The 20,500-nt window shown below is 35.0% G+C and overlaps 1 protein-coding gene across 1 annotated transcript in view; it reads right to left on the reverse strand.

The window, feature by feature from the left end:
* Window positions 1-6,354: 6,354 nt before the first annotated feature.
* The window catches only part of LOC148678109 (B-cell scaffold protein with ankyrin repeats-like), a 114,915-nt gene continuing 100,769 nt past the window's right edge, over window positions 6,355-20,500 (reverse strand). Inside the window, exons 10-16 of the mRNA XM_088631899.1 lie at window positions 15,511-15,573; window positions 12,179-12,360; window positions 10,194-10,257; window positions 9,521-9,550; window positions 8,772-8,848; window positions 7,157-7,192; window positions 6,355-6,924 (exon numbers count right to left, since the gene is read on the reverse strand). Coding sequence (XP_088488025.1) covers window positions 7,160-7,192; window positions 8,772-8,848; window positions 9,521-9,550; window positions 10,194-10,257; window positions 12,179-12,360; window positions 15,511-15,573 — 449 coding nt within the window. The 3' untranslated portion in view covers window positions 6,355-6,924; window positions 7,157-7,159. The remainder of the gene's footprint in view (window positions 6,925-7,156; window positions 7,193-8,771; window positions 8,849-9,520; window positions 9,551-10,193; window positions 10,258-12,178; window positions 12,361-15,510; window positions 15,574-20,500) is intronic.

Below are 20,500 nucleotides of genomic sequence, written 5' to 3' on the forward strand. Positions count from 1 at the left end.
TTATACTGTGGATACATTAAATAATTTGATCAACTCATGTACAATAAACTATTTTTATGCATGAAGATTATAAAAATATTTGTGAGGAGTCTTTAGCTTTGCAGCTGATGGTAATTAACAGTGCTTATAAAATTAGTTACTTTTACTAAGAAAGGGGTGAACTATATTCACACTGGTAGAATGAAAATATTAAAAATGCAATTGACATAGGTATAGTAGAGAGTGCAACAGTAAAGGTGTGTCTCCCTGATACTTTTGTTCTTCTCAGGGAACTGCAAATAAAATCTAGTGCTGGAAACATTTAAGTACTTCAAACTCTGAGGGAGACTGTGTTACAGTACATACTGTATTCATTGAATTGTAATGTCATGTGTATAATATTCCACTACCAAAGTATGTTCTATTACATTTTATTTGTACTGAATTAATCAGCATTCGTTTTGCATTTTTCCATTAGAATGAACTCCTTTCTCCTGTAGTAATCTTATAATTTTGCAACATAGCATGTAAACCAAAATGTTTCTAAACTAAAAAAGAAATCAGAACAAAGGAAAAAAAAATCCACAAATCCTGGAAGCCTTACCACATTTTGCACACGAAACACATTTTTGAAAGTGTCCCTGTTAGTGCAGGGAAGGGTGCCAGTTAGATCTACATAGATTTGTATTATTGCAGGTTTGCAGGTGCGTTTCTATTTCAATATTCCCAGCACTAAATAGCTGTACAGAACAATGACACAAATGATCAAAATGGACTCAAAACCTAATGTCATAATAAATACAACAGAGAAAACATCAGGACATCGTAGATATGCAATTTGGTGCAAAGGAATTAAATGGGTAGTTATTTTTATTTTTGAGTTGTTTGAAGAAATACAAAATGTGTAGTGTCTCCAGCCATGCCACGCCTATAAAGTAAAGCTTTTCAGTGGGTTGCATTTTCACAGAAAAGGCAAAACACAAGCATATGCTAGAAATGCCACCGGGTCCCTGGATCTCAATCATTTCCAAAGGCTAACTGGCACATCTAAATGGAAACTGGTTTAATACATATTATTCACAAAGACTACCATTGATCATGCAAATTCAATGAATGTATGCCCAGCTGCTTTGTTGGCAGCAATCAATGTTTTCCTCAGCTATTACACACCAGCAGTGCTTTTATGGTCACCCAGAAATCCTAAATTGGGAGTTTCTGAGTTTGTTTTGTTCAATAAAACTATTTTAACGTCCCTCTTCAAAATGATTTCTTTTAAAAACCCGTATTGCAAAGCCATAGAAAGAGCTACCCATAATCATCACCCAATTAGAGACACCATTAGAGTTATGATAGAAAAACTAAGATCAAAATGCTGAAGATTCCCTCTTTTGTCCTCTGAACCACAGCAGGTTTTAAGGCTATCAAAGGTTTTAAACCCCTATAATAAGTGCTACAGCCCCCTCTAGTGTCCTCTTTTATTATTTCCTTATGTCTACCAGTTTAAATCTTATCTAGTTTAAACTTTTAAGTAAAATAATGTAAAATAGAATCCTTTCATAAAAAAAGAAGAAAAGATTATTATATTATTATATTCAAATGATTTAATAAAAACATAATAAAAGCAGCCCATTTAAAAAGTTAAAATTGACATATTGAGTGCACGTTTTTGCAAAGAAGTGCATATTAATGCACTGACACAACAGCTAGCATGCTAAAATAAGTCCCTTAGTGTCTGTCCAGCATGACCACAGAAACATATTCAATGGTTTCTGAAGATATTCATTTGGTTTCAGATATATTGCTCTATTATCCAAGCTTTTTGTTTGAATGCAAGAGTGTTTTCTTGTTTATTCAGGGTAATAGCCCTAACAAACAGTTAAAATGCACTTATGTGTTTCTGTTTCAAATTAAAATATGGTACTGTACCAGTTGACCCTGTGTCCCAAAATGCTTCCAGTATACTGAGAATTTGTCACATACTGTAGATGAGGTCTATATCAGAAGTGACATATTAACAGAAATGAAGATACTGTACATATCGAGAGCACACAATATATTTATTCATCATAGCAAACTGTTTGAATAGTTTGCAGATTAAAGGCTAGTTTGCATCTTTTGTCGTCGTAGTGGATTAAAATTGAAAATGTATTGTTTTCAAAATATGGATGGCACTGATTTGTCTTCAGCTAAAGTATTCTTTTGCATAAGTTACAAAATCTTAGAGATGATATACTATAGTATTTCTTGCAAAGATGAAAAATACTTTCAGGATCATAAAAAAATACTGAAAGTCACCCAGTTTTTCCTCTATTTTTTTAACCAGTGTAGTATGGGAATCAAAGCACACACTGTAGATTTTAAATATTTGTTCGTGTTTCAAGTTCATGTAGAGGGCAATGATTTTTTTGTTCACAACTTCTGTTTTTTTTTACGTTAAGGACCCACAGGAGTATAATATTTTCTATTTTAATCAAACATTTCTGATTTACTTAAAGCAGAATGACAAGTTCTAGTTTTTTCTTCTCTCTCTCTTAAGAGTTGTAACAGACGTCAATAAATATTAATGTTTATTTATGTGTTGCTATTCTATAAATAAAAATCACCGTGACATCTGTTTTCATTAGCATTTGATAGAAGATCATGTAAGCAGTTGGATTTAAAAGAAAATAGACAGCTGCATGATGTATTTGATACACTTGGCTTGATTTACAGTGTTTTAACCCAGTAAATCATTTGCATTTGCAGTATACTGAAACATTTTTTTCTTCTGCATGAAAGAAAAAAAATGCCATTAAAATATAGTAGTTTTATGAAAGCTTAAAAGAACAATTTTCAACACTTAATGTTCATCACAAAAATGGTTTAGTTAAGGAACGTCCACAAATTTCAGTGTACAAAACATACATAAGGTATTGTTCAATGCTTTTTGCTGAAGAGTCAACGTTTTGTGTTTTTGTGAAAGTTATGGTAAAGGTCTGAAGAAGTAAATCCACAGAGATGATTATTATGAATGTCTTTGGCTGATGTATTTATCTAAAGTAGTTTGCATTTATACCTAATTATTCTGCTTGCCATTTATTGAAGCAAATTACCTTGAAACAACAGCAGTGCCCTAATCAGGATTTAACCCCCCCCCCCCCCCCCCCAGACTTTCAGAGATCGGGCCAGCACCCACTACTAAAGGACAATACGCAATGTCTTGCAAAAGTATTCACACCCCTCCAGTGTCCCATTTTGTTGAATTACAAATGATGTCTACCCATTTTTTAAAGTGAGTATTTTGGTTAAAAAAAAACGAATGATCAAACTGAACACTTATAAAGGGAAAAATTATTTACATGTAAGCAAAAACCACAAGGAAAAACTCCAACCTTAAATATGTCAGTTGCACAAGTTTTCACCTGCCTGAATCAATAAGTACCTTTAGCAGCAATTATAGCTGAAAGTCTTTTTGAATAAGTAACAACTTTACACACAGGGATAGAACAATTTATACCTGTTTTTCTTTATTGACTTTGTCAAGTTGGCAAGGATTTATTGATTGACAACACTTTTCAAGTTTTGCCACAGATTTATGTAAAAAGTTGGATTAAATGGGAAAATAGTGATTTATCAATAGTGACCACTGAATTGAGCGCCTTGTATTTTATTGTTCTTATCAACTGAACTGGGAAAAACAAACAATAATGTTTATATATTAATAATATTTTTATATCATATATAAATCTGGAGTTTGAAAAAAAACTTAATTTAATTTGTTGTGATGCCACACCAGTCTAGCTTTGTCCTTGTGCATCATTGTGTTGCTGAAAGGAGAATTTGCATACCGGCTTTATGCCTTTTACAGACTGAATCAGGTTTCCATCTAAAATATGCCTTTAATTATCCATAATCCATAACATACAGTAATACTGCAACCACCATGCTTGGCAGTAAGGATGGTGTTGACTGAGTGGTGCACTATATTGGGTTTACACACATATCTGCATTTAGACCAAATGGTTCCAATTTTGTCTCATACTATATGACCACAGAAACTTTAGCCACATGTTTGTAGTATACAGTAACTTAAATGCTTCATTGCAAATTCTGTTGAGTTGAGCCTCAGCCATAAATGCCAGCTTTGTGGAATGACAAAGATATTTTCTCACAGAGATACAGTATTTCTCACTCACGGACATTTCCATCTATCTTAGCCAATGAACTCTGTAGCTCTTCCCAAATGGTGGAATCCCTAATTGGTCTCCTTAATGTCCAGCTGCTCAGTTTTGGTGGCGGACACCAAGCTCAAAATGAACGCAATTTTTAGACTCTTCTTCTTCAAACCTTGCCTTTCTACAACTTTATCCATGAGTAGTTTTAGGTAGCTGGTTAAGCTAGTTTTATTAGCAGCCAGCAGCCATATCAACTCACAACTGGCAACCCACTGAAGCTACAGTAAGCAGGTGTGAGTGTAACGAACAGTTCTTTCCGGACCCTATGCGGACGACACGGACCCTATGCGTTTTTCCGACCCTATTGGGAAACACTGGGGAAACGTCATGCAGGAATACGGGGCAGAAGACAGGGGAGCGTGTCCAAGGTGCGCTGGTGCACGGGGGAGCCGTGGCCGAGGCGAACAATCCCAAAGAGTTGTCCTTAGAGTATCCAAAAACACATGAGTAAGTCCAAAACCAGGAGATCCATCAGAACAAAGAATTAAAAACCACGAAGACTGGGTCGGAACCGGCGGACGGGGAACAGGAACGGGAACAGAGGTTAAAACCTTAACGGGACCAGGCGCTTCCCGGTCCCGGACTCGCACGATATGGAAACAGATGCAGAGCCCGGATGAGCGTCAGCGCCTGGCTTTTAAGGTGGGCTGGGAATGGGAAACAGGTCCAGAGAATAAAGTCTTAGGTGAAAGGGCTGGAGCACCCTTAAGGAGGGGGGACTAATATCGTGACAGTGAGCCTGGTCAGTACCTGGTTGGGAGACCTCCTGGGAAAAACTAAGGTTGCTCCTGGAAGAGGTGTTAGTGGGGCCAACAGGGGGCGCTCACCCTGCGGTCTATGTGGGTCCTAATGCCCCAGTATAGAGACAGGGACACTATACTGTAAACAGGTGCCGTCCTTCAGATGAGATGTAAAACCAAGGTCCTGACTCTCTGTGGTCACTAAAAATCCCAGGGCGTTTCTCGAAGAGAGTAGGGGTGTAACCCCGGCGTCCTGGCCAAATTTCCCATTGGCCCTTACCAATCATGGCCTCCTGATAGTCCCCATCCATGAATTGGCTTCATTACTCTGTTCTCCTCCCCACTGATATCTGATGTGTGGTGAGCGTTCTGGTGCACTATGGCTGCCGTCGCATCATCCAGGTGGATGCTGCACATTGGTGGTGGTGGAGGGGATCCCCATTACCTGTAAAGCGCTTTGAGTGGAGTGTCCAGAAAAGCACTATATAAGTGTAAGCAATATATAATATATAATATATAATATATAATATATAATATATAATATATAGTTTTAAACTCATCACTGTTCGACTGAATTTATTCTGAAAGGATGTGAACCACTTGTATGACTTGTCAAATAACTAATTTAAGTTTGCAAACATACCAAAAGGGGGTGAATGCTTATACAAATCAACAAATTGTAGTTTGTTTTTTTCTATTGAGCGTTCAGTTTTTATTTAAAAAAATACTTTACATATCACTGGATTTGTAATTAAAAAAATGCTTGAAAGAGGTGAATACATTGCAATGTACTGCAGCATACAGCATGTGCAGAAGTACAAAGTGTGTAAAATAATTTAGTAAAAAAAAAAGTCTGGTCCTTTTTTAAAACTGGGAATGTGTATTTATTTTATAAATATATATTTATTTACATTGCTGTTTATATGCTGTACTCTAGTTTGAAGTAACCATTTATTAAATCAGCTCAGCTCAAATCTTGTATCAGTATAAGAGAGGTGAAAATAACAGTCATGCATCCTTTAAATTGTGCTGTCAGGCCATCTGCTTCTTTTCATTTCCCAAGCGCACCAGAACTAAGGCTATCAGACGGTCAGCTGAAGCATCTCTCACTGATAACACTGTACACAAGCACCCTGACAGTCTCAGCAATTCCAGCTTTCTGCACAGCTAATTTCAAACCCACCAACCCCAGTGGCACTCAGCCAAATGTACAATGACCCTTATGATGTTCTTTGAGGAGAGACTTTGAAGTACTTATTTATGTAATAGGTTGCTAGTACTTCCTGACCAGCTGATCTGACATGTACCACTGACCACGGTTCAGAATTAATCCTGTAGGGCTCAATTCAAAGGTGTTGTGCATGCCACTTTGACAAGTGCACGCAAGAGACTGCAAGTGTGGATCAGAAATAACAGAAACATTTTCAGTTTTCTGGGCAAGTGTTTATTTGCAGGTTTCTTGTGTCTAGCTGAGGATGCCTGTCCTTTTCTCCTTTTTACAGATCAGTGTTTAAAAATGGAAGAAAAAAGAAAAACAATGATAAGATATACAAGCGTTTTATTATGGTAATATGTTATAAATGTTCAAGGAAAATGTTTATCACACAGATTCACTGATTCTTACAATAATAAAACGCAAAAATAAGAAAAATTCTACTGGCTCTAAAAATAATGGTGAATACTCATGAATAAACAGGAATGAACAGAAACAACATTTTAACTTTAAACAAAAAATGTAACACTAAAACTATGAGGAGAATGTATTTGTCCTACTCACATTCATATAACTAACATATATGCTATTAAAAGTTAAAAACTATATTTTTTGTTAAAAATGATTAATTTGTTTTAATACAAATCATTAAGATAGTTGTGTTGCAAATAATATAAAGATTCAGTGTAAAAATCATTGTAACATTGTGTATAGTAATTTTATACAGCAGTACATTCGCAGTCAGCTTTCATTTGTTTTGTTCCAGCTTTGCAGTAGTCTGTAATAAAAACAGTATTCAAAGATGGTTTAAATTGACTAATTAGATTTATCATTCTAGACAATGTAAATTTAAAAAGCTAAATTAAACAATTGCTGATTTTATATTGATTACAAATAAACAACAACGATAATTAAATAAAATGGCATGTGACTGTTTAAACAAGAACAAAAAAAATATTCAAAATATTCATGTTAGGCAGCCAATTTACTGCATTTAATATTCACCTTACCATTTATCGTTTATCAGATTTCCCAAAGAAATGAGACTGCAAAACAAATACATTAAAAGGTAAAAAAAATCAGACAAAATTATTTGCTGCACTTCACAAGACAATTTTCTCTGTGTACTGTAAGTTATTTGTTAGACAGTAGTTATATGGCTAGACTACTGCAAAAAATAACACTCTTTAACAAAAAGGTTGATAAAGCCAAATAAAATAATTACATACCAATATAACTTGTTCTTTTTTTATCACATGTAAAATTATGGAAACAATACTGAGAGCTTAATTAGAGGATTAGTTGAATTGGATCAGGATTATAAGGGATAGTTCATGTGGATTTAGAAAAGGTAAGTCTTTATTAAATATATAAACAGAGGCCTTTGAACAAGCAATGGGTACTGTATAAATGAAGCATACATTAAGTTATGCTGTATTTAATTTTAAACCACTTCTCTTCCTTACGCGAAGAAGATAGAAAGATCAGGAAAACACTGCTGCAGTGATAAAAAGAAATTCAGAAAGATTAAGGTGGAATCAAAGGCTACTCAAATACCTGAAAGATTACATTTAGTGTAAATACAGTAAGTAGCAGAAGTATAGAGTAGCAGAAACAAACAATAAATAGATGACGTGGGAAACATTACTTACAGTAGGTATTTTTGTTGACACATTATTCTCATCTTCTAAACAATGTTTCAAATGTAGATATTTAATCAATGGATATTAAGTTAACACCATAAAATGTACTATTAATTTCTCATATAGAATACTGTGAACAAAAATTGTGTAAAAAAACATTTTTGCTGCTGTTAAATCTATCCAGATAAGAATAATCAGATGCATATCTGTGCTTACAGAACTCTCCTGACAGCTGTCAGCTTGAAAGAACTAAATCTTTTTGGTCTTTGAGCTGAGATTACTATGGGGAGACCTGATAAATTTAGCAGAAGAAATCTGAACACAAATTTGTGATTAGCCTGGGCCTAATCCAATAAAGTCAGTGGGCACAAGGCAGGATAGACAGGATAGACCTTAGATGGGATACCAGTCAATTGTAGGACAACTAATTCATTCATACAGTAATACAGTATGTTTTGTAAAATCATCTAAAATTAAATAGTTTAAAAACTAAAATAAAATGTCCACTAGCTCTTAGAAGTGTGTCTGGGGACATTTTGGATTTGGAATAAAAAGGTCTACTTAATTAAAAAAAAATGTAATACACAGAGTTATACTGTGCATATCAATTGTTTTTTAGCTATTAATTGTGTGACAATAACAACATGGAAATGATAGATATTCAGGCCTACGTATGTAATGATTTGTAACTAGGTTATCATTTTTACATTTTACTGTAAATTGGTTATACTGAATGTGTGGTAAACTGAGAGGAGCTGGGAGTATTGGAATCAGTAATTGTTACATTTGAATACCTCTCAGTACGTATTAGCTGTTACATTAAAGTACTATACTGTATATGACTACTAAAAATTTAAAGTTTGGCAACTTTAACAGGATTTACAGTTACAGTAGCTTGATTGTACAGTATATCCAAGTCAGATCAAAACATTTAAAGAAACAAGGTATACTTATGTATTTAGGTTAGTCTTCCATCAATTACCTGATGGCCTTTGAAGGGCTTGCTGTAGAAATCCTGCTCTGCAGTTTGGCTTCCCTTCCCAGAGTCACTCATACCTACTGTACATACATAAAGAACAGTCAGAACATGAACAAAAGAAATAAGAGATAAAGCCTAATGGGATTTTGTGCATTAAATTCCATTTTTAAATTTAGGTTCACTTCCACTAGAACTGGTATTAATAAATAACTTAACAATTTACTGCTGTCCTCCATCTTGTGAAAGTGATTACAAATTCAAAAGCCTGTAAAAATACAGCACTGTCATCAGTAGTGAATTTTGAATGTAAAGTGAAAATTAATGTTAAGGTAATGAATCAAGGGGTGTATGAATCCAAAGGTATATAGTAAAGACATAAGACAAAGTAAAGTCCTTATTCCTTGGAAGTTGTTAAGTGGTTTTTGGGAAAATATCCTGTCTAAATAAACTCTGCTAGTTTAAATAAACTCATGCAGTATTATACAGTACACTACATCAACATTTTAATGACCCCCCAATTAACCACGAAAGAAACAATGCATTGTTATTAAAAATGATAAGCAATAGTAAAATTATGATAAATATCAACAATAAGCTTTCGCTCTACCAGTTTTCTGTGATTTTGGAACCTAAAGGGGAACAAAATCCTGTAGGTTGATATTTGTTTGCTTAAGAAACAATTAAAATACTATCTTGCTGATTCACTGTATGCTAAATTCTTTTCATTGTGCAGAAACAAACACAGCACTTACCTGGTGTATGATGGATGATGTTAATTTTATCTGCCAAGAAAATACCACTCTGTTCATTTCAGTTATTTTCCGAGACCAGCATTCTTGTATGACATTCTTAAATTGATAAAATTTACCTTTCCAAAAAGCAGAACAGTGCTTTTTAAATTAAATAAACCGTCACACAAACATTTAGATAATTAAACTAAAGAACCAGTGGACCTTTACTCTCATTACTGAATGGTATTTTTTTAAATCATGCACAGCACTTGTGAGATTATTACTTTTTTGCTTTTGGGAAAAGTACAGGTTCATTCCCCCCTGAAAAATTCCCCACATGGAATTAACCTCAGCTTCTCCTTTGCAGCCTACGTGCTGATGAATGCAATAAATGTATAACTAATGTTTTAATAAAAAGTGTGACAATCAAGGAGTTAATTGAGTGAGACTAAGGCAATAAACACATTGGTTTAAATTAAAATATCCAATATAACCTTTTCTTGTTCTCTATGGTCTTTCATATCATGTAGCATACAGTACTGAATTCTCTATTGCTTATTATTAATTGCTTATTCTCAACTGGTTGTCTTTTAATTGTTGTATGAAATTCATATCAATTTCTTATTGTTCATCATTCTTATGAAATCATACATTTTAAAACAATTATAAGCAAATGTTTCTGTGTTAACTTTACCGTAGACATTGTCATCATCTTCTCTGTTGTTGATAATACTCGCCCTCAGCTGTTGCAATTTTACCTTTAAACATTCAATAAAAAAATCCAAATCACTATTTACTAGTTTGCATACTAACGGTGCATAAGAGTAAAGCAATTGATACTTACTGTATTACGTTAATTATGCATAATTTCTCTCCTTAAATTTATCTTTTTTCTTACTACAGTATATCACTTTTGTGATAAGGAATCCAGTGTTAATTTTATTTATTTCTTAATTAATATTAAGATGGGGAAGTTCAGCTTTTAACGGGATATTTTATACATTTTCATTATTTACTAATGACTACTTGATGCATTTGTAGAGAAATGCATTTCTATAGCTTTGTAATCATAATTTGTCCAGTACCCTAAAGCTGACAAAGCTGTATAATGTTTGGTTCTGCCATTTCTGCATTCACAGACAAATTTGTTCTTAGCTATGTCCAGGATTGGAACACATAGGCCACGTCAACCACACTTCCAAGTGCCTAAACTGCATATCTCAAAGGATCTTCAAACTTCAAATATATTACATTGCACTTGTTGTTTCATGTTTGCAGTTTGTTTCTAGCTTTTGTTGTAAGCCAGCAGGCAATGCAGTTCTGAAGCAGCGATCACTTACTGTAAGTAGCCAGAATATGTTCTTTCTGCATGACAGGACTAACAAAATAAAATTAAAATACAAAACAACTATGACCCCTGTTACACTTTTCTAAACCCTACAGCCACACCCAAATGTATAGGTATTAATCTTCGGTTGTTGTCTTATAATGGTTAACATTGTATTAGAGGTGACATTTCTTTACTTAAGATTGACTTATTTCTTAATTTTAAAAAAATTGCCAGTCTCCACTTTTATAGCTGGGTGGTTTGGTGCAACACAGACACCTTACTTAAGAGAACAACACAAGTTTCTGCAGTGGGGGAACTGAACCCTTAAACGTTTACCCATAATACTGTGCTGCCCCCATGGTAAAGTCGTTAGGAACACAATACAAGAAACAAACACAACTGCATTAGCAGGCAATTGTAATCTAAATCACTGAAACATAGGTAACAGAGAATGATGGTGATGAACACAGCATTGAATAGAACATGAATACACAGCATTCTGAAGAGACAGGAAAGATGTCCTGTAAGGAAAGGTGTAGCACTATGCATCAAAAAGAGCATTCAAACACAGTAATTCCCCTCTATACTGTATATCAAGGGTCATTTCAAAGGACATAGTGCTAAAATTATTTACAGTACAGACCACCGAATTCAGTTATCAATTATTAATGCAGACATAGAACAAAACATTGTTATATGGGATATCTGTGGTTATCGCTGAATAATGGTCTTCACAATGATTGGGAAAAATTAGCAGGATTATCAGGAAAGTCAACATATGAAACTGAAATGGTACACATGGCTAATGATTGCTTACTTTCTGCTTACTGCTTATTGCTTGAGTTTCTCAGAACACCTCCTAGAGTTAAAGTCTATTGATCTGCTCTTTTTAAATAACCACGACAGAGTAAAGAAAATGAAATGTGGGATGTACAGTAATTAGCAAAAGAGATACATTCAATTGCAAAGGATAAAATGAAACGTGAAACATGAATTTAGATAAAAAACATTTGGTGAATTAATCAACATTATTTTAAAATCTTGTTTTAATTAATCATTGATAAGAACTATACAATAATATCTTACCATAGTTAATTTAATTCTTAGATATCTCAATTTAATGTAATTCCATATTGCTTGGATATGACATTTTTCTACTTTTGAATTTCTAATATGAAATGTGTATTTCTACATTTTTAGGAGCAATCTGAACTAAAAGCATGACTGGAATTTCCCTATTCATAGTGCATCTCTTCTTTAAAAATAGACCCAGGTTCATAATGAGTATGAAAATATAAAAAGACATGAGCAAGGAGTATATGTCTGTTAAGCTAAATGAAAAACAGTACCTGCTGCAATGCATCCAATCCTTTTTGCATCTTCTGCCACTCATTGAATCTGTCCAAAGCTTCATCCATTGTAAGCGATCCCCTTTTTACTTTTTCCTGAAGTTCAATCAGCTCTTCCAAACCAGAGTGCTGGCAAGGGGCAAATGAGTCATATGTAGAAGAGATATTGTCTCTTTCTTTACCTGGAGGAACACAGACAGACACAATAAAACATTCCTGTTATTAAACATAACCTCTCAGGTTGTGTTTGTTCCCAGGGCATTCTAAATACAATGTTAGTTACCAATCAATTAGTTAAATGTTCATAATTGGGGGACAATGAGCCTTCCATATGGTTAGAGAATGAATGTACTGTAGAACAGCCAGAAAAACTTTACTGAAAAGTACACAGAACACCCACTCCCTGGATTATGTAAGAGTTCGGTTCCTTGAGTCTTTATGTAAATTTGACACAAATTGGCCACCCTTTCTTAGCTTGTGTGTGAATACATAGAGAGAATAATATAATATCGCCACAATCCTCCTTTATTTTCCCTAGCTGTATCTGTGAATTGAAGAATTAGAGACGTGAGAGCAGAACTCCAGGAACAGCAGGTTTATTGCCCTTTAATGGTTAGCAGGCATCTGTGCTCATTATGGATGGGAGTAAAGAGCAAGAGAATTGAAGGAAACATCCCTCCTTTATATAGTCGGAGAAAAGTGAAATAACAACGAATGTAAAAAGGTTTAAAACCTATAATTAGAATCATTAAACACCAAATATAGCATACACCTTAAAAACACAGTAAATAAATTTGAATGACCCTTTAACAAATGTATATAAAGAATATAAATTTCATTGCCCTGCACTGTGCTGTTCAGTAATTAAAAATCCAAATAAAATACACAGTGAATAATAATAAAAAAATTCTGACATGATAGCTTGAATATGGATATGCTCACAATTTTCATGTGATAATGTGCAGATATACTGTAGCCACATTTGAGGGAAAGCAAAGTTTAAAATGGAGCCTACTGTACTGTATATGCAATTCATCCTCGAGTAGAACGTGCCCCACTACTTGCTTTTCAAGCATGTAACAAACCTTTCTTACCTAGAAAGTTTTATTTTGAGTTCCACAAGAGGTTTATACATAAGGTTGCATTTGTGTAAGTCTTGTCTTGTGTAAAAAGGGGAAAGGATGTATACTTAATTGAGTTGCAGAAATTAAACATTTAGATAACTGCACAGTTTTATATCTTACTGTTTTAAATATGAGTAATACTACTCACAGTTTAGATAAACTGTAAGCAATTTTTCTACTGGACCATCATCAACATATTACTTAATATCACTTCTGGATAGTTTGGGTGTTCTGCCTTGACTACCCCTTTAGTAAAGGATACTAGTTTCATGAACTCCGGAGGCAAGTGCTGGAATACAGCTGTTGCTGAAATATGGAGTCAGGCAGCAATCTGCTACAAAGACCAGCCTTTTTCTTCATTTGTTTTGATTCTCTGTATAGGAGCAGCCGTAACTGGGTGTTAACACTGGTTTAGGCCACTATAGGATATCTTAGGAGCACTCAGATACAGAGATATTTTGAACGAGCTTATGAGAGGAATCAACTCCAGCTATGTCAGGGAACCTACTGTATACAGTAGGTAGAATAGGAGGATCCTTATGCGTGACCAGAATCCCACAGAACGCAGAGTAGCAAAGGGACGATCCGAAAGACGAAATCTAAAGGCTGGGTCGATAAGGGAGGCAGAGGGTCTGGTAACGAGAGATATCCAAAAACAATCCAAAAGTCAAAATCCAGGAGGCAAGGTCAATAAGGGAGGCAGAGGGTCCGGTAACGAGAGATATCAAAAACAATCCAAAAGTCGAAATCCAGAAAGCGAGGTCAAGAGGCGGAAGAAGAAGATTCGTAACGGGAGATCAGTCAAAAGGCTCGGAAACGCACACTGGAGAATACTACGAGAGGCTTCTCCATAGTGAGCGTGGGAAGGTGTGTGAGGGGAGTTTAAATACTGAAAGGAAAGGGGTGTGATTGGATGATTGGTTAGGGAGTGAGAATTTGAGGAATCTGATGAATGTGAGAATGTGATGGGTTCAATCAGGGATGAGATTGTGAAGCAGAGGTTCCGGGAATGTAATGTCGTTTGTGAGGGAGAGTGTTGAGTGTGACAGGGACAGAACGGCTTTTCCGAGGTAGAGTGTGGGGCGTGACAAGCTACCTGCAAGATGATTCCTCTATTCCACAACAAGTGCTGTCTAATCTGGTTTTAGGATCAACCAGCATCCTAAAGACAGCATGTATGGTTAAGCAGTTTAGTAATGTGGTGAGACAGCACTGGTGATTACAGGTTAAGACAGAATAATAAAGAACAAACTAACTGCTCCTGTGTCAGGGATATGAATTCTGCTTTTTTGAGGCACACTTTTGGCCAAACAGGATCAGCCAGTAGAATAGGTTTCAGATGTACTGTAAGTGGAAACAAGTTAGGGCTGGGAAGGGTAAAAACATCAGAGCTGGCCCAGCCTCAGTTCTGGTTCTTGATATTCCTCTATCTAAATAGAAATGGGATTTTTGTGTGCAGGTCCTCCATGCTGCGCACCAGCCACATTTTGCGATCTGCACGTAGTAGTAGTATTCCAGGAGCAGCAGTATTCACCATTATGAAATTATTCATTGTTTATACTTTTAAATTACTTTAAAACTTTAATTACACAGGTTTGACAATTCTTGATCACTCACATGGCAACCAATCACAGTACACTCCATTAATACATGAGAATAAGTGACAGTTAATTCACACTGAAAAGCATAAAGAAGACACAATGTTTCAGTAGTTTTGCCTTCTTCAGGTGTCTCTTTTTTCTATTTTTCAGTGTTGAATTAACCTTTATGTGTTGCTTTGCAGTCAGTGCACACTGACTCAGCTCCCCACTTGACTTACATCAACACTTCACTGTACTATGACACATGTCCGTTTTACACATTAGGTAGGATTTAATTGTGTCATATTAACAGTTTATATCCATGTCCCTTTTTTTCCATAATTATTTTCCTAAATACATACTGTGTAAAGTACATAAGAATCATCAGCGATTGCAAAGAATACAGAGAGGAATGAACAATAGACCGACAGTGTTCTGTTGGCCTTTGGGCAGGATGTTTCCAAACTAAAGGAGTAGAAGATAGAGACAGATATAGACTAAGACTAGATACTGTAAAACAGATAGCCTTATTTACAGATAGCCTTATTTTATAAATGTAATATTTTATGGACTTTTGAAACATTTCATGTACTTCTAAACAGACTCATCACATACTGTATACTCTTACCTTGCCTTGAAGAAATAGAATACAGTGAACCAGTGTCGACCTGAGACATCTTTTTTTGGAATACTGGAAAGAAAATATGACGCAATTATAATTGTCTGTCTTACATGGGACAATACACAATATGCAACACATTACAGGTGCAAGAAAAAAGTAACCTTGATCTCAGATTTGTTCTTCTGGCTTTGGGGGTTACCACTGCTGTCTCACTTCAGAGAGCTCTGTTTGATTCTCACTTTGGCAATCTGTCTATCTTGTGACGTTTGCATGAAACGAATAACCTGGCTTCTATCAAGAAACGAGATTCTAATGGGCGGCTTGGAGGGCAGAACAGCTTATGTTTTTGTTTTCTGGGTGCATGTTTCCTCCTTCCTCCCAAAGATAGGTTGTTTAGGTTTGATTGACTACTCTAAATTGTCTCTTTCAATGTGTAATGCTACAATTCATTATAATGTGCAGCAAAGTGATACACACTCAGTGCAGAGCTGGGAGGCTTTAAGTAATTGTGAAGTAGGCGTAGATTATACAGTAGGATCTATTAAGCTAGGGTTCAGGAAGTACCAGAAATTGGTGAAAACAGTCCACTGTTGATGGTGTTTGGTACGGTTATGATTCTGGTGCTTGCTGTTGCATGAGCTATAATTCAAATTTAAAAAAGACACATTTAACTTTTCATTAAATGAAACTCAAATTATAAGACAATTCTGTATTGATGTATGCTGCTAAACTGTTGAAGGCGATAATCTGTTACTGTCAGATTTAAATGTACTTTTTTATATGGGAGATGCTAAAACCCAATAAGTTGACACATGGGGTTGAAGAACATACAGTATCTTATTTAGATCAGAAAATATTGAATACAACTTCACATTACCATTCTTTTACAGTATATGTTTACGTTTTATTATTGAAAAGTTAAAGTGATTTGATTGTATTTAATGACTCATATTATTAATTTGTTTGATGTAGGCAACTACTAACACAGCAATTTCAGACTACCAGGTTGTGACTGGTAAATGTTCCCATGGGATTATACTGTATATTGTGCTGATGCCTGCGACAGTTGAGACAGACAATTGAGATACAATGAACAAACACAATTCATACAGCGAGGTTTAAACTTGTAGGGTTTACTTTGTAAGGTAATTACAATCCAGTCCCTGTGTGGCCTTAAGAACCGTGCAATTTTCATGGTTTGTGTTTTACACTGCAATGCATTTGTGATCCTCTAGAGACCCAAATAGGGGTCTCACGTTACTCTACTGATTGCATAGTAAAGAATTACCATTCAATCAATCTATTTACAGTAGCTGCTTTTTAGAATTTCCACTCCAATCCTCAGAATCTTAAATGTTATCTAAATCCTATTTGAATCAGTTTGTTAAGCAGCCTCAGTAGGACATAGTACTTTAATTGTTAGATTATAAAAAGTACTCTTCTAAAAATATGGTTTAAATGAGAATATTAAACTAAATAAAATATATATCTATAAATACAAAATGTTAAGACATTACTTTTATGTTACTGTACTGTATACAATTATTATTACATTATTACTATTTTTCTATAAAAATAGAAAAATTGTAATATATTCTACAAATGCCCACCAGATGGTAGTATTGATTTACAATTTCAAAGATGCACTTTTGTTTTATATAGACGGTCCAGTGCTACTGTTTTTGACATGATGCTGATTTCCTGTTTTCTTGTTGTGCACAGCACAGGCAAAAAAAATCTAAATCGTATTCAATAAAAAATATTATACATTTTTATTTAACTTTAAAATAAGAAAAGAGGATGCACAAACGCAACAGTGCATGTGTGAAAGCCCTGGCTGAAGCAATCGATACAGAAAATAAATTGAATCAGAGTGAAGGATACACTCAATAATGCTATTGATTGGGCAGTAAGTACTTTAAATGATATGTTGTGCCATTCTGCTGAGCATGGCACTATTCATTGTACACAGCCATCTAAAGTGATGAGGTTTACTAAGGCTGGCAGAGTGATTTCCTCCCTGCTCACATTTACATTGAAAGAGTCATCCTGCATTTGCACAAGGTTTGGGCTGACTCCCCAGTTACAGCCTCCAAGCAGCTGATCACTGAAGTGAATGCATTTCTCTGTAAGTAAAGCACACAAGTGTATCCCTTACAAAGAGATATCCCTTCTTAAAGTGGATGTGGAATTTGATATTATGAGGTTAAAACAAATCTGTTGTTCTAATACAGAGAAAACCCTCTATGCTCAGCTCATTCCTTTGAGCATTATATCCTCTTATGTCAAGAGCTGTGTTGTAAATGATGGAAAACACATGTAATAAATAATGCATCTTTGCCTGGACTCAGTTTTCCATCGATCTGTTACAGATGCTGCAGTTAAGCTTGGCTTCTGTTGAGGAACGACTATGACCATATACTGTAGTGTGCTAATTTCACTTAAAAAATACTTCTGGCCGTTTCAAATGTTTCAATTTTCATGTCCATTATTCAGTGTCAATCAGAAAGAAATATAGTAGTGGAGTCTTACAGACTCCAGGTACTGTAAGAGTACAGCTTATAAACTTGCAAAGTAAAACTAGAATCTTTAGTGTGATTCAAAGGAAATGTAATACATTTTACAAAAAAAACAAGAAAAAATGTAACCTTATTGGGTTAATAATAATAAAAATACTGCAATGACCAACTGTGTTCTACCTACTGTACCACCCTCAAGGTGGTACCTACTGTACTTCCATCTGCCTAACACTATCAAAACTGGAGACTGTCCACCGTATAAGATCTTGATATAAAGAAATCTCAGGTCTCTTATGTAATTGGACTTCATTCCTGTATGTTACCAGATATCTAGGGAGGCAGAGGGTGAAAGAGTACTCTGAACGGCTGCCAACAGTAAAACAGTGACGCAGATATGGAAGAGAATAGTCATTAGAATGGATCTACAATACTCTGGTTGTTTAGGGCCTACAACATTTTCTTCAGAAATGAATATCTGACAGCATGTTAATTACAAGAACAGATATTCTTATAAACGAAAGTGTGACATCATGTTCTGAAGAGTTAATAGAGTGATGAAGGGCGATGACAGGCATTATGTTTTCAAAAGCATGACTTTCACATTACCGAAATTAATGCACTGGGGGGATGAACAAGAAAGGGAGAAATGAGCAACTGCTCAATCCCCTTCACTAATTATCATTCTGGCGTTTTTTTCACAATTACCTTCAAGGATTCTCCATGCAGAGCCCTCCTTCCTCCCTCAGTGTGATTGACATGTGAATCTCTGTCTAATGTTTTATTTGATCTAGCCACAGAGAAGATGTTTTGTAAAGCCATCATTGAAAAAGAGTATTAGTGTAATGCATCCTATTTAGGCTGAATCAGACCTGGCCTTGCATATCACTTTTTAAAATAAAAAATAAGAACCCAAGAAAGGTAAAGAATGTGAACAGGCCATCCAGCCAATCTTGCTCCTTGATTGGTACAGTAGTAGCTTATCAGTCCAAAAATCTTATCCAGCTGTTTCCGGAAGGATTCCTAAAAATAAGTCCTTAAAAAAAACTTAAAAATAAGTACTCCGACTACTCTTTTAAGCGTATAAACATTTTCCCTAAAAGCCAGAAATATTTTTTCAAAATCGATGTGCCTCAAGCCTCTGTTGAAAATGGTAATTTTCTACAATTACCTACAGTATCTTGTTGGTACTGTAGCTACAGTAGGCTTACATGTACTTGGAAAAGAAAGACGAGGAAAAATGAGACGATAATTCATTCATTCACTTGTGTACCATGTATTTTAAAACATAATAAGCTGTTTTGGAAAGTATAGTGTATTATGAGTAGCATCAAGTGAGCAGAATTTACATGTGTACAATAGCTATTTATTGAAGATAATTATAGCCAAATAAATTGCATGGGAAACCTTGTGAGAATGGAAGATGATGTTGATCAGGTATCACTAAAGGTGCCCAGAGTTTTGGCCTCAACCACCTGACTAGGAAGCCTATTTCCAGACATGAATTTGAGTTCCCAGACTCACATTTGAGTTCTTTGAGTAAAGATGTGTTTCAAATTCTCTGACCTAAATTATTTCCCCTTAAGGTTTCAGTTGTGACTTTGAGGTATTGTTACACAATTAGGATTCTATACACTGTACCTGGATACGTCTGCATTGTAGAACTTTATTTCCCTGGATTTAAATTCCACACATTTTGTTACTGTATATACTGTATCTAAGCATGTGTTTCTGTGTTTGTCACTGCCCATGTTTTAGCATCATCAGCAATTTGACAGGTTGCCTAGTCAAAAGCTATCTTAATAATATGTCAACCATCAGATGAACAAATACATTACTGATGGAAAGTGCATTCCCAGGATATGCTCTTAGCCTCCCCTCTGCTATTGTCACCAGATAAATGTTTTCCCCTAGGGGAGGTAAAAATGACTCCCAAACCATGACATACATGTACTGTATAAATAAACTGTTGTTAAGAAATGTTAATGAAGCCCAATTAATCTGCTCATGGGTCAGCGTCTCAGACAAATGAATACAATGAAAAACATGCTATTTATTAGATGAGTATCCTTATAAACATAGATAATACAAAGAATACACTGATACATATTTGTTTCACTTGTATTTTCTTATACGTGTCATAAGTTAAAAAACACAAAAATAAAAATAAATACTGTAATAAAAAGAAAATAAATGATTTTCCCTTCATACAGACTCTGACTTACAGTACCAGCATATGGGATGCATTATATAATACAGCTGCGATTATAAAGTGACAGTTTAATAACTGGGACTGTTTAAATACAGCTGACTTGACTGAAAATAATTGATTTCCACTGGTGGTTTCTTATGACCTCCTAAACTTATTTTATTTTCTTAATATTCTGCAAAGTGTACTGGGATTACTCTGCATAAAGCAGTACATTTTGCCAAACTTAAAATAAGAACTAATGTCAAGTTCTAGAAAGCATGTCTAATGA

The sequence above is a fragment of the Lepisosteus platostomus genome, chromosome 1, assembly GCF_059453375.1.
Source record: "Lepisosteus platostomus isolate fLepPlt1 chromosome 1, fLepPlt1.hap1, whole genome shotgun sequence".
Taxonomy (NCBI): Eukaryota; Metazoa; Chordata; class Actinopteri; order Semionotiformes; family Lepisosteidae; genus Lepisosteus; species Lepisosteus platostomus.